General features: G+C 45.1%; 1 protein-coding gene across 5 annotated transcripts in view; it reads left to right on the forward strand.

The window, feature by feature from the left end:
• Nucleotides 1-11,202, forward strand: part of SYNJ2 (synaptojanin 2) — a 111,822-nt gene extending 100,620 nt beyond the window's left edge. For 3 of the 5 annotated variants that reach the window (XM_027551935.1, XM_027551938.1, XM_027551939.1), the window contains 5 exons: nt 521-655; nt 2,129-2,241; nt 3,356-3,464; nt 5,842-5,993; nt 7,507-11,202. In XM_027551935.1, coding sequence (XP_027407736.1) covers nt 521-655; nt 2,129-2,241; nt 3,356-3,464; nt 5,842-5,993; nt 7,507-8,250 — 1,253 coding nt within the window. In that variant the 3' untranslated portion in view covers nt 8,251-11,202. Of the gene's footprint in view, nt 1-520; nt 656-2,128; nt 2,242-3,355; nt 3,465-5,841; nt 5,994-6,455; nt 6,606-7,506 lie in introns of all 5 variants that reach the window. The other 2 variants (XM_027551937.1, XM_027551936.1) reach the window with 2 other exon arrangements.
• Nucleotides 11,203-15,450: the final 4,248 nt, after the last annotated feature.

Consider the following 15,450-nt stretch of genomic DNA (forward strand, 5'->3'; position numbering starts at 1 on the left):
ACCTTCCATGCTGGACTTTGCCTCTGGACTGCAGGCTGCCCCACCGGCAGAGAAGTGACGATATTCTCAACGCCAAACCTGTCACTGCCCTGTTTCAGAGTGGAGAATGAAAAATGAGGGGCTCTAGGGTCTTCCCTGGTGGTCCAGTGGTTGAGACTCGGGGCTCCCAGTGCAGAGGATACAGGTTCGATCCCTGGTCAAGGAACTGAGATCCCACATGCTACACAACTCAGCCTAAAAAAAGAAAAATGGAGGGGCTCTGGTTTTCAGCTGTCATTCTGTGTGGAAGTCTTGTGGATTATTTGGGAAGGAAGCACGCGTACACTTGAAAATTCTTCGGTGTCTCTCGTGCGTGGACACCACACCTCATGCACGGCTCACCAAGTGTTCCAAGCAGGCATTGGGCGCCCTCTCCCCGCCCCCACGCCAGCAGAAAGGGACCCTTCAAGCTGTCCTGCGGGAGGGGTCCCTGCAGACCCGAGTCTGACTGCCCTGACTCACGTCCCGCCGTGTCCTCCAGATGATGCCGACCTGGTGGAGTTAAAGCAGGAGCTGGAAGCAGTTGGGGACTTCCGCCACCGCTCTCCAAGCAGGTCTCTGTCGGTTCCCAGTCGGCCTCGGCCACCTCACCCACCGCAGAGACCCCCCCCTCCAAGTAAGACTCCGCTTGCTTTCCACTCACCACGATGCCTGCTGGGAATAACCACGCCCTTCCTACCTGCTGAGCGAATGGCTCTAAAATCCTGCTGTTGGGTTTTCACAGCGCTTTCTCCCCTCCTCGGCCTCCTCTTCGTCCTAAATCCTTGGCGAGTTTGGTATCAGAGATCGCTTTGTGTCTTGTGGACAAATCAAAGCAGCCCTTCCTAAAGCTGCTCTTCGCCCTCCTGTGGCTGTGCTTTTGCTTGAAGCTGCTCGCAGTTTGAAACCTTATGGGTTGGAGAACTGGGGCCACAAACGAGCTGGGGACATTATGAGCTCCTTCTCCCCCCGACCCCCAACGGCATCTCTCAGCATCTTCTCTCCTGGACCACTGCCCCCCCACCTCTCTGCTCACGAGGACACAAGTAAGCCCAGGTGCCCTGACCCGGAAGGTGGCCATGCTCGCGCCTCTGAGCAGGCAGCACTCCATCTGTGAGCCCGAGTCTGCTGAGAACGGCTTTTCCCGGTCCGGGCCTCAGCATAGCACTTTTCTTCCTGACTCCCCCAAAAAACAATGCTTTGCCCATAAAGCACTCCTCAATAATCGGAAATAAGGTTGTACCATGCTTCTGATCAGTTTGCATTTACCTCCACTGCTTGCTTCTCCCCACCTCCACCCCGCCGTGCCAGTGAAGATTTTCCTAAGCTGTACTTTCAGAACTGGGTTCATCACAGTCTGGGTTACATCACAATCGTAATCAACGGCAAGTCAGAAACACATGACTTGTGAAGCATATTTTTTTTTACTTTGCAGAGTTCATGCTCAGAATATAAAATATTAAATAAAAATAAAGTGATGTCCTATATTATTGTGGAGGTTTACAAAAAGAGATAACAGAAACAGTAAAAAATTTAATTTCACTTACCTAGCAATGATAGTTGTTAACCAAAAGATTTCCATCCTTTTTCCAATTAGATATATCTATGTCTATGCAAAATTTTAATAACAGAATTGGTATCCAATTTTTTTTGGTCATCTGTCTTTTCATCTAGTGTTTCTGTCACTAACTGTTGTTCTAAGTATGATTAATGGCTATAAATACTATTAAATATAGTTTATTCTCCGCTTTAGGAATGTTTTTTAAGACTTTGCCCACGAAACATCTTTAAAATTTGGTCCTAATAACAGTAGTGTGTTTTAAACCACTTAAAAATGACTGATTAGGTTTTTTGTCAGATTTAACATCCCCCCGCCCAGGATGTTAGATTAAAATTTTCATTCAAACACTGCTTCTCCAGAGAATCGACATTAATAGGCCCAAGTTGTTAGAGAATCAAAAGACAGCCTCAGAAGCACCTCTGAATCGCTGAAGGCCATGGATGTACTCAGACCATGACCTTGCTCTTGCTCTCGGCTGGCTGGGAATTTTGTGTTGAAGTAGCTGTGACTCCACTGAGATGGAGTCTCTGCCCTCCTTGGTTTTTACAGCTGGTTTCATGGTGAAAAAATCAGCCTCGGATGCCTCCATCTCCTCCGGCACCCACGGGCAGTACTCGATTTTGCAGATGGCAAAACTCCTGCCGGGAGCCCCTCAGCAAGCGGTGAGTTCTCCTTTCTCAGATCAGAGCAAAACGGGCCAGCTTCTCAAACCCATGAGATCTGCCCCATGGTCCATGCATAGCCCCTCACATCATGCCAGGTCACCTCTTTCCAGTGAATACATAGATTGCTGTCTCTAACTCTCTGCCTATCCACCACTTACCCCCCCAAACCCTATAACTTACTACCAGGTCCTTTATAGGGGTTTTTAATGGTCGTCCAGAGTGTGAGAGAGAAAATTGCATTTGAAGAAAACTCCCAAGCACCCCTTCATGGAGGGACTGTTGGTTTCCAGACATACCTGCTTCTCTCCCTTTCAGCACTTGCATTTGACCTTGGAGTATAGAGCAGGGGCTGGTAGAAGGGGAAATATGAGAACTTCAGGTCAGTTGTCTTGAGAGAAGAGACTAAAAAGAGATCTAAATAATGCAGTAGAGATGCTGGTAATAGTAACAATAGGGTTTTAGAGGTGGGCATTCTAGAGGGTGGCACTGAGCTCTAAAGAAGACTGTGGGTGAAGGTCAGTGGGCTAGAGGTGAGGAAGGAGGGAGGTGCCACTGGGGGCCGGGTGGAAGGGACAGTGAGGAGAGCTGGGCCAGCTGATGGCCATGGTCATGCTCACAAGCAGGGGTAGGAGGCTGACGTGACCTCAGTGGTTTACAGTGATGAAGGCAGGTCCTCAAAGGCGACCCAGAGGTGGAGGTTAAGACGTAGAACAGTGAAGAAGTAGAATCAGCACTTTTGAGAAACATCTGGAAAGTGCTGAGTGACTCATTGGACCTTGGAAGGAGTGACTTCTGACTAATCTTTCTTGCTTTTTTACCTGGTTGTCGAAATAAAGATAGAGGATGGTTGGTCCGCATTGCACAGTCCTAGAACCACCCGGTTGGGGAGACCAGCGTCATCTAGATGTTACTGCATCCCTCCCCTCGGGTATGCGCGTGCTCCGAGGGAGAGACTTGAAGGATGCAGTTTAGATGGGAGCTGTGCCTTCATCGCTGATGGAGCTCTGTTAACCTCACGCTCACGTATGGATCCGTGGGTAGAGGTCTCACAGGGTGAGGCTGTTTTCCCACTTGTGCTAATATGTATTTCTTCCTGATTTTTGTCCTCAAGCCCAAAGCAAGGACTGGGATAAGTAAGCCTTATAATGTCAAGCAGATCAAAACAACCAACGCTCAGGAGGCAGAAGCAGCCATCCGATGTCTCCTGGAAGCCAGAGGAGGTAGGTGTTCCCCCGGAGCTCCTTCGAGATTCTGCTTTTCTCCTCATATTCTTGCAAAAAGAGGCCTAGAAAAGAACAGAACTCTTTTTCTGGAGGCAGTATTCAGTAAAAATACCCTTTAGCAACGTTTTATAAAATTCATCTATGAAGATTTATCGTCCATTTAGAACTTATATTTAAAATTCAGTAAGTATCAATAGATAAAAACAATCCCAAGATTATTAAGGAGCACTTAAGGGAGAGACAGAAATAACCGAAAATGAGTTTTAGAAGAGGTTCATGCTGGAGGCACTAACTCATCCTGCTGGCTCTGTAGAAAGAGATGGTTAAGTAGGTGTTCTCCTTCAGGCAAAACATCTCGTTTTTTAATTACCAGCATCCCTAGATTCTTCACTGTCAGGCAGGGACCTCTTCTCTGCATACTGCCTGTTCATTTTTTGTTGCTGTCACTTCACCTAACCCTTGTTAACCATGTTTTAACTTAGAATCTCCCCTATGCATTCAAAATCACTGGTAACTAGCAATTTGGGGTTTGTTTGTTTGTTTTGACTTTATACTAGACTCTCTTTTGAAAAGGGCAAAGTATGCCCTCTGAAAAGCCAGATGCAATTACAGTTGCCTGATTTGTTTTTAGTCTGGATATTTCATTTATTTGAAATTCCCAAATAACATTTAAAGAGGGCATGGATTAAGAGGAGGAGAAACACTGTTGCATGATAACACCATGGTTTCTCTTTTATTAAAAAAAGAAACAAAAACTCATTGAATGGATGAAACAGTCCATCAGCTGATGGACTCTCTTCCACCCAGCCCCCAGTGGCACCTCCCTCCTTCCTCACCTCTAGCCCATTGGCCTTCACCCACAGTCTTCTTTAGAGCTCAGTGCCACCCTCTAGAATGCCCGCCTCTAAAATCCGATTGCTGTGATTACCAGCATCCCTGCTGCTTTGTTTAGGCCCCACTAGGTCTCTCTATGGCACCCACTCCAGTCCTCTTGCCTGGAAAATCCCATGGATGGAGGAGCCTGGTGGGCTGCAGTCCATGGGGTCGCTAAGAGTCGTACACGACTGAGCGACTTGACTTTCACTTTTCACTTTCATGCATTGGAGAAGGAAATGGCAACCCGCTCCAGTGTTCTTGCCTGGAGAATCCCAGGGACGGGGGAGCCTGGTGGGCTGCTGTTTCTGGGGTCGCACAGAGTCGGACATGACTGAAGTGACTTAGCAGTAGCAGGTCTCTTTATCGGAGAAGGCAATGGCACCCCACTCCAGTACTCTTGCCTGGAAAATCCCATGGATGGAGGAGCCTGGTGGGCTGCAGTCCATGGGGTCGCTAAGAGTCGTACACGACTGAGCGACTTGACTTTCACTTTTCACTTTCATGCATTGGAGAAGGAAATGGCGACCCGCTCCAGTGTTCTTGCCTGGAGAATCCCAGGGACAGGGGAGCCTGGTGGGCTTCCATCTATGGGGTTGCACAGATTCGGACACGACTGAAGCGACTCAGCAGCAGCAGCAGCAGGTCTCTTTATAGCCTCTTCTCTCAAGACAGCTGACCTGAACTTCTCGTACTTACCCCTTCTGTCAGCCCCTGCTCTGTACACCAAGGTCAAATGCATAAAGTGGAGCATATCCATCCCATGGAATCTTATTCAGCCGTAAAAAAGAACAGAGTGCTAACATATGCTCTGTCATGGGTGAATCGTGAAAATACTGTGCTGAGTGAAAGAAAACGGACCCAAAAGGCCATGTGTTGTATGATTCCATTTATGTGAACTGTCCAGAAGAGTCAGATCTATACAGAGAGAAAATTATAGTGGTTTTCAGGAGCGAGAGGAGAGGAGGGACTGGGCAGTGATTCCTGTGGAAATGTGTGGGGTCTCTTTTTGAGGTGATGAAGACGTTCTGGGGACCATATGGTGATGGTTGTACAACTTTGTGACTATAACCACCAAAGTATAATCGTTAAAAAAGGGTAAATTTTATGGTATGTTAATTATATTACAGTCAAGGGTTTTTTTTCCTAAGTCTGTATAGACGTGGAGAGTGGGAGAGGTTTGAGGTTTGAACTCTACCCTGCGTCACAACTTAATATTTTCCTTCTCATGGGCCCTCCTAAGATTTCAAGGCGTTCTACCATCATCTCCCCTGAGCAACACAGGTACACATTAAACTTTGCAACTGATCTTAGGGTCTCACTGATTCTTCCCTACACAGACCCCATCCCTGTTGAGAAGGTGAGCGTGAGGAGCTGGGGTCAAGCCTAGCTGGTTGGTCCTGACAACCCTCAGAGATTTAGATCAAAGAGAAATACATTGCATTATCCTTTGAATAATGCCTTGTCCTTTACGCCTCTGCCATGCCATTCCATGCTTCAGGCATCCCAGGAGAAGCCCTAAATGCTCCAGCCTTGAGGGACCAGGAATCTTCCAAACCAGAGCCCACAGTGGGGGTGGCGCCTCTTCTGCCCCGTCGGCCCGCCCCCAGGGTTCCTGCCATCAAGAAGCCAACTTTGAGGAGGACGGGAAAGGTAAGAACCTGTCATGTAAGCCCGTTGCTCCTGGGCTGCTCAGATGTCTCCTTAGATAAGAATTATGTCTCCGATGAGTCTGGTCTCTTATACATGTTCACGACTCCCAGCCACGGCCTCATCTTTGAGGAACATGCCCAGCAATTGCTTTCTCCCTCTCATCCCTGCTGCTTCTTAGCTCTCGCTGAGCAGAAACATTGGGAATTTCTCACCAAGACAGGAACAGTTTGGAGGCATCACTCTGTCCAAATGTTCCATTTCTATTCCCAAACCAAGCCAGCGTGGGACACTGTATTCCATGTGTCCCAGTAATTCCCATTTGTGTGTGTGGTCGGTGTCCTATGCCCACAGTTCACGTGTACAGATCTTATTTGCATTAGAAAAACAGTCACCGGTCTCCGGACGGGCCTTGTTTGACAAGCACTGGAGGCGCGACAGCTTTTCTTGCCACTTTTCTTGCAGATTGTTTTCTGCTCTCGCTCTCAAGCTTCTCAGCCTTGCTTGCTGCTTCAGAGACGTGAGTTTGTCAGGACAGTAGCAGCCCAAAGACTGGCACCTCTAGAGACATCTGGATCTTCCGTTTGAGCTCAGTGTGCCAGTCACGGACTCTCGGTAATCCTTGGCTGGTCATTACAGAATGGCTGCTTGTCCACCTGGAGGAAGTGTGAGCGTGGCTTGGGCACCTGGTTCTTCCAGAGCCGGCTTTGTGTTTTCTGGGTTGCTCTGCTGTTCCATGTCTGCTCATTCATCCGCCCATTTTCCACACCTCCTTGCACTTACAGACCTCTTTCCTCAGCCTCTTCTCTGTTCTCACTTTGTCTTTTCAAGGCCAGAGGTAGAAATGGGTTCGTTTTCCTCACCAGCTGCACAGGAGCTGCAATAAAAGGCTGTCAGAGAACAGGTTGTTTATTGCAGCTGGTTTATCTAAAGAACCAGTGGCAATACTGAAATGCTGATGTTTAAACTACCCACAGCCATGTCTGTACAAAAGCTCCCTCTGGTCTCATGCAGTTGTTTCCTTTGTGGTCCGTTTGAATCAGAACCGAGGAAGGGAAGTTCCTGTGTGAAATTTGCCGTTCTTCTGTATTTAAATAGCAAAGATTCAAGGAGCCAGTATACCCTACAATGAGTCCTTCAATTAGCTTAACACTGTGACATAAGCTACTTCACTGAATCATCAAAGCTGCAGCCTCCAGGAAGAATTTTCAGAGAGGTTCGCTGTTTAATAAAGGAAGACTATAATCCCGTTTCCTAGGTAACAGAGAAACTTGTTTCAGATTATTCCCTGTGGTGGGTTTAAAGCTTCCACTCATATTTCATTGGACCTGCTGTTCCTCCTTGATACCTGTGCTCTCCCATGCTCTTTCGTGCCTGATGACACCCCCGCATCCCAGACATTCTCAAATCTTGAATTTGCTAGAATGTCCACGTGGTCCCATCTCGCGTGTGCTGATCGATTCCCAGTTCCCTGGGCAGGCTGCTTATTGACGCTCTTTGTCGTACCTTTTCTCAGCCCGCGTCACCGGAAGAACAGCTTGGGCATCAGGCCGTCCATTTTACAATCGAGCCCCCGGAGTTGAGCCCTGACACCCCTCCACTAGCGACAGTCCCTCCTGTTCCCAAACCGAGAACCCTTCAGCCGCGGAAAGGTGCCGCCAGGAAGGCCACTTCGGACGAGGCCCCGCCTACAACCACCCCGCCCACTCCGGAGGCCCCGCCCACGGCCACCTCGCCCACTCTGGAGGCCCCGCCCCTCGTGCCGCAGGTGCCCCCACGCAGGAAGAAATCCTCGCCGGCGGCCTTCCACCTGCAGGAGCCGCAGAGCAGCTGCCAGCTTCTCCAGGGGCTCCCCTGCAGCGACGGTCCCCCCACAGCCCCGCCTGCCGGGGGTGCGCTCTCTCCACAGCCGGCTTTCCTGGGCGTTTCATCATCACCTGCAAGCCCCGAGGCTGATGGCACCACGAACAGAAAATCAGTGGGTGCCCCCCTTCTCGGTGACTATCAGGATCCCTTCTGGAGCCTACTCCACCACCCTAACCTGTTGAATAATTCCTGGCTTTCCAAGAGCTCCGATCCCCCGGACTCGGGGACCGGGAACCTCGGAAGGGTGCACTCAGCCCCTTTGCAAGTCAGTGCCTCACCAGCCCAGGAGCCGCCCCCGGAGCACAGACCAAGAGACTTTGGTCCCTGGGTGACAATCAGTGACAAGGACAAGAGAACGGTGCTGCAGGCGTTTGACCCACTGGCGAAAACCTGACGGGGAAACCTATGGCCGCTCCTCCGCAGGATGCCTGCCTTTTCCCCTTGGCTCCACTTTACAGGGGGAAGGCCCACTGCCCTTAACCCCACGTGGAAAGAGACATTAGTTAAAGGCACACTGAAAAAACATGGGTACTCCTGTGTAGTTTACAGAACTTGTGTCTCTTCCTCAATACCATTATTATTCAGCCACCAAGATATGTTTTATTGCAGACTTGTGCATGTTATGTCTCCTCTCAGGGTATGAGAAACCTCCGGGTAGATTCAGCCTGTGGATTTTAGGAAAGGAAACCTAGCCCATAATGCCCAGGAAGCTCCTTCCCACTGAATTTTAAATGATTGTTTAATTTATGTGTGTATGTGGTGTGATTTTTAGAAAAATATTGTTTGCAGTTTACAGATTTGGAATAACTTTTTGGTGACCCACTGAAGGTTGATGCATACAAGATTACACTAGAAGGGGGTTGGGACCATTGAGAGCTGGACCTGGTCAACACCAGGTTAAAAAAAATATCAGAGTAGGAAGCAGCAAATAGGTCCACCGAAAGACAAGACTGTACATTCCCAGCAGCCCTTGTGTTTATTTATGTACATGTATATTAACCATGATGGTGTGCAAGTCTTAGGGGAGATGGTGGCATTCCCTGCTACGATTCTGGATCATATACCATTAGCTTCACCCGAGCTCCAGCTGGCTAGAGCCTCCTGTACCATGTCTTAGACTTTGCATGTCCCATAAATTGCTGCAGTCCTAAGCTCTGGTGTGCTACCCATTGTTCACACTCTCTATTCCCTATGAATAAAACCTCATGGACTTCTTTTCCCCCTTATATTCCATCCCCGGTAAAAGCACAGATTGTGAAAACTCGTACCGGCACATAATCCTGAGTCTCATTGTTACAATTTGAAGAATATTTGTTTTAGTCTGGCCTACCTGACTGTGGCTTCAGGAAAGAAAATACCATATGTCCCCAAGTATAAGAAACCCCAGGATATCCTGAGTTAACTTATCATCTACATTTTATTAAGGTTTTCCCCCCTGTACATTTCCAGCACCACCTCTTAACTATTCAGTTCAGTTCAGTTCAGTTCAGTCGCTCGGGCACGTCCGACTCTTTGCGACCCCATGGACTGCAGCACACCAGGCTTCCCTGTCCATTACCAACTCCTGAAGCTTGCTTAAACTCATGTCCATTGAGTCGGTGATGCCGTCCAACCATCTCATCCTCTGTCGCCCCCTTCTCCTCCTCCCTTCAATCTTTCCTCTCAACTATTCAGTCATCTAGAAAGACATTGCCATGCTGCTTTACATTTCTAAAAGAATGTTAGGAGGCCTGGAAGTCTTTGGGAACAGACTTCATAATTTTGCTGGTAAGAATTTGGCAAGATCGCAGTGTGCCACATAGCATGTTTAGGCATCTTTCATGTCATAGAATCAAACCTCAATGGACCAGGGAATTCCTGTGTTCAGAGCTAATGGTTTTGCTGCTGCTGTTGCAGTAATCATCTTGCCAGGGGAAATGCCACTCTCCTAATTAAACCTCTGGGGTTTCAGAATTAACTCTCATCACCACTGTCAAGATACAGTACAGATTATTTTAGTGTGGCGCTCAAGACTATATCAAAGCTATATCTCATTTCACCTGAAAACTAAGAAAAAGATACTAGTGAGCCATGGAGATAAACATAATGTGAGTAGTTAACTCGGTCATAAAAAATGGTGTTTTTAGCCTTAGCTGATTAGGACTCCTTCTCTAGCACTTACCTCCTTTATATCATTTTTACGTCTCTAAGAAATGTAAGAAATAAACATGATCGTTGAAAGAGTTGGGACGAGAGAGGCCGCAAGATGGGGGATAGGCTTTGGAAAGGTAAATCATTTGCAGGATTCACATTGCTTTTAAAGGGTACAGTTGAGAATGGAATCAAAGATTTCTTAATTCAAACACTGTTTTCTCTATAACCTCTTTCCTGCTAAAAAGGAGGTGAATTTGAAGGCATATCTGTGTATCAAGTCAGAAAAAGCATGGGTGGGGGGCAGTAATCACCACAGAAGTCACTTCTAGGGCTTAATTTTCAGGTTTCTTCTTTGTTCTAGGCAGCAAATAGCCAATAAACGGTACTGAGAATAGAACTTCATTTAACCTAGGTGTTCATCACACCACAATTGTATTGAAGCAGGTCAAAGGAAAAATTAACAAGTAGTTTAACATGAAGAAGTGAATACTATTTGATCATGGCTGTTCAGACTTAATGAATAACAGAGACTGGGTTTTGAGTTGATAATATGTAAGGTTCTCACATTAACATTCTCTTAAAAAGGGACAACTGGAATTGTCTAATTTTTTAAATCGTTGCTTAACAGTTGGTATCTTTCCTAGGCTGGCAGTGGAGTTGGTTGAATAATCTTGACAGTGAGCAGCTGGCGTCCTGGGGATTTCATTCTGGGTTTTTATTTTTAATCTTTCCTTGATGCTCCCACACCAGCCTTTTTATTGTGTCCTTGCCGTTTATTTCATTACTGTTCTGTAAGGCGTTACCATTCACTACAGAGTATTTTTAGGCACAGACTTTATAATTTGGCATTGAACCCAATTAAATTCCTTTTTACAACATAATCTTCCTAGACTTCTTGCCTATTTAAAAAAAATTGTTGCAATAAATTACTGAAACTGGGACATCTGCCCAAGCGACTCCTATAAAAGTTTAAAGTTGTTGAAGTTCAAGACACTTAAAATTCTCCTGACCTGTGTATAAGTAATAAGCAAAGTAATGTATAAAAACATTTCTTTTGTAATAAAGTAATTATATGAAAAAGGAAAGCTGCAAAAATTGCTTACTGAATCTTACTGGATGACTAGCAATGAACAAAAACTGTTTATTTGAAGTGATAATTTGTACTGAAATTGTAAAAAACACCTATTAAATGTTTTGTCTTTTTTTTTTTTTTTTAAAGAAAATGTTTGGCTTTGTTCTTTTCAGATATGAGGAGAAGCTTGGGATATCTTCAGCCAGCGTTTTATTCTGGCTGAAATGTGATTATTAGTTATTCCTCCGAGTTTCTGTTTCTTTTCTCAACCATCAAACTAAGTTGAAGCAGCATAAAAGTAATAGCTTGGTTAAGAATTTACAAGTTGAATGCTGCTGGCCGGGCTTACTGCCAGAACATTAATAACTTTATGCTGTAATATTGAGAGATGCTAAGATTCATGTTCTATAGGATCTTATAGGATCTTCTATAGGATCAGATTGCTGAAGTGATTTGAGTCCATTATTGCATGGAGACAGGCGAAAGGAGTCTTCCGGTTCTGTCTAGGTTTGTTTTTAGCTCACTAATACACGAAATTTAGGTCATAAATGTTCTCTGATGCCTTTCAGGAATAAGAATATACTGACAATCTCCACATATTAAAGATGCTTAGTCCTTCGTGACCAGTAAGTACTGTATTGAATTAATTTAATCTGAGTGCCTGGGACTTGGATGGGGAAGAAGGAAACGACCCGTTAAGGTACCTTCTTTACCCTAGGTTGCAGACTGAAACTCATTCTCATACAAGGCATGCTGTTTGCACCTGTATAATCAGCTCTGTCTCCATGAGATAGGAGAATACAAATGAGAGAATGATTAACTGTGAGCAGAGGGCCAGGGGAGATTTGACAGAATGTGGGTTAAGAATTTGATATGTAGCAAAGTAGATTTCTGTACATGGAAAGAATGAGCAAATGGGAAAGACTGTCAGAGCACCTGAAATGACAGTTTAGGATTTTATTCTATTCTTAGGATTTTTATCTATTTATGTAGATACTAGAAGTAGCAGGCAGCAGAAATACCTAAATAAATCTGAGTGTTGGCATGCTTAAGATTACAGGCTTTGCCTGGGGTAATAGCAGTGCTTCAAAGCATCTGGAACATCATTGGTAAATGGTGTGAGGTAGGGGGTCTGATATGCTCCTGAGAGGTAGTTACCCTATGCCTTTTATTAAATATATGCCATTTGTTAAATAACCATCACTTTCACTTTCTAAATTGGGCTTCTCAAGATGTTATCCAATTTTGTTGACATTTTCAAATAACAGCATTGGTATTTATATTTCCTATTGTTTATTTTTATTTTATGTCAGTTTTTAAAACATTTTTAATGAATTTTAACTTAAAATCTTTCATTTGCACCCTTTTCTGGTTTTGTTATTTTCCTAATTTCTTAAAGCTCATACTGGGTTTCATTCTTTTTAGTCTTGCTTAACAATAAAGACATTTAAAGTTATATATTTTACCCTGATTGTAGCTTTAAATGCACCCTACACATATTGGCATGAAAGAGTCTCATTTTCATTAATTTCTAGATTGCAATTTGCTTTTTTTTTTTTAAAGAATTACGCTTCCCTTATTTTGTATGTGTGGCTGTTCTGGGTCTGTGCTGCTGTGCAGGCTTTTTTTCTGGTTGTGGAAAGCAGGGGCTGCTCTCTGGTTGTGGCTTGTGGATTTCCGTTTGCAGGAGCTTCTGTTGTGGCGCGCAGGCTTTAGGCATGCGGGCTTCACTCCCTGCGGCACATGGGCTCAGCAGTGTGGCTCCCAGGCTCCAGAACACAGGCTTAATAGTTGTGGTGCATGGGCTTAGTTGCTCCATCTTTCCAACCCAAGGATCAAACCCACATCTCTTGCATTGGCAGGTGGATTCTTTACCAGAGCCACCAGAGAAGCCCTGTAATTTGCTTTTATTTTCTATTTGGTTCAAGGGAGACTGTGCAGTTTTCCAGTAGTTAAGAGTTTGGCACTGTAAAATGGTTTCTTCCTAATAAGCTGAAACTCCAGTACTTTGGCCACCTCATGCGAAGAGTTGACTCATTGGAAAAGACTCTGATGCTGGGAGGGATTGGGGGCAAGAGGAGAAGGGGACGACAGAGGATGAGATGGCTGGATGGCATCACTGACTCGATGGACGTGAGTCTGAGTGAACTCCGGGAGTTGGTGATGGACAGGGAGGCCTGGCGTGCTGCGATTCATGGGGTCGCAAAGAGTCGGACATAACTGAGCGACTGAACTGAACTGAACTGACTGAATTTTACTGGATTATGACCTGAGAACATGGCCTAGATAAACATCTACCATATGTCATTGTACATGCGTGCATGTGTGCTCCGTCATGCTGATTCTTGGTAACCCCGAAGACTGCAGCCTGCCGGGCTCCTCTGTCCATGGAATTTTCCAGGCAAAAATACTGGAGTGGGTTGCCATTTCCTGCTCCAGGATATCTTTCCCATTCACAGATCAACCCCTCATCTCTTGCACTGGCAGGCAAATTCTTTACCACTGAGCCACCTGGGAAGCCCATGTCAGTGTTAAGTATCAAGCTTAATTTACCTGAAATTAATCTAAGAGGATGGAACTAGAACTGATTAACAATATTCCCTGAGCTCCTCCAGGTTTGAGCATGTTGGTCCATTACTTTGGTACCCATGTCAAGGGCAATTCAACTGAACACAATTCTTTCTTTCCAACATCACTCTTTTCTAACATGAGGGCATTTTATTCGTTTTTGGATTTTTGTTTGCATCTTAAAATGCAGTGTTTTCATTCCTCTTTTTTTTTTTTTGTACGCCAGGATTTGGTCAATAACCAAACTTGCCAAAAAACACATCTAGGTCCCTATTCTCTGAGTTTATGTCAACTGTGTCTGTCTATTACCTTGTAGTTGAATGGTGACTTAACTGTTATCTTCTAATTAATTTTCCTTCTGCATTCATTGTGGTTCTGCAACCATTAAGCAAAACCTCTATTAAGAAGAGGATTTTCATCCGTGTCTCTCCCGTTCTTTAATGTGGTTTCTGCTGTATCCTGTAATTGTCTTGATTGGGTTTCCAATTTGTTTCTCAATCTCTTTTTCCCTTGTTCATCATTCTTTGTATTCTTCAAGGATTACATTTCCTTTTATAATGGAATCTTCAGTCATCAGTATATATAAAACTTGGTTTGCTTTCTTATGTTAAGTATCATGCCATTTCATCTTATGTATAATAAACTTCATCCAGACAAACTTGCCCTGCTTATCAGAAGCTGCTTCCTGTTCATCCCTGCTTGATGTTACTGCTCATCCCCTCTTCATTTATCTGAGTGTGGGAAGGGACAAGGGTTACCCCCGTACACCCCTGGGGAGAGCTTTGTACTATCTTTGTTTAAAGATCTGGCCTCTCCCACTTCTTTTGAGGATTTCTGGCCTCTCCCACTTCTTTTGAGGATTTGTTAATGGCTATCCTGGGATTCACTTCCCCTGGACTCTTATCCTCTGTCCCATGTTGTCGTCGTCCAGTCGCTCAGTCGTGTCTGACTCTTTGCAACCCCATGGACTGCAGCTCAGCAGGCTTCCCTATTTTTCACCATCTCCTGGAGCTTCCTCAGACTCATCTCCACTGAGTCAGTGATGCCATCCATCCATCTCATCCTCTGCCGTCCCCTTCTCCTCCTGCCTTCAATCTTTCCCAGCATCAGGGTCTTTTCCAATGAGTGAGCTCTTAGCATCAGGTGGCCGAAGTATTGGAACTTACTAGTCCCATAAGGGCTTCAGAAAACAAAGCCTGGCTGATTCTGCCTCCCCCATCGCCCACATTTACATGTCCAATTATAGAGGTTTCCAACCTCAAGGTTTATTCCTTAACTTTGCTCAAGACCACCTTCCTCTTTCTTTCTACAAAATAGAGAGCTGTTATCACAGTTCTCAAGACTATTAATCTTGAGGTCAACTTTCTTCCCTAATATCACTTATTTTTTTCCTAGCTACCATTTTTCAAAGTTAATGACAGCTTTTAGTCCTTTCATTTTTTTAGTTGCTGTGAATTATTTTCCACTTTTCCTTTTTCTTCCCCCTTTTAATGAGCTACTGAGGGAGAGAAATTCTACGATCAGCTTGAAAGTCCTAGACTACCCACTACTGTGATGTTTTGTCAGTTCTTAATGTTTTAAACGTTCTATGAAAACCCTGCAATGCACACGCATAGGTTTTAAAATAAAACCCAGGCTTAACCTTTGCTCTCACTAGCTCTGAGACTCTGGGCCAGTTTTATGACTATTTTAATGCTGAGTTTTCCTATCTCTAAAATATGGCTAAATCTACCTTGTATTCTTATATAAGGGGCTTCCCAAGTGGCTTAGTGGTTAAGAAAATGCCTGCCAATAAAGGAGATGCAGGTTTAATCCTTGGGT

The sequence above is a fragment of the Bos indicus x Bos taurus genome, chromosome 9 (assembly GCF_003369695.1).
Source record: "Bos indicus x Bos taurus breed Angus x Brahman F1 hybrid chromosome 9, Bos_hybrid_MaternalHap_v2.0, whole genome shotgun sequence".
NCBI lineage: Eukaryota > Metazoa > Chordata > Mammalia > Artiodactyla > Bovidae > Bos > Bos indicus x Bos taurus.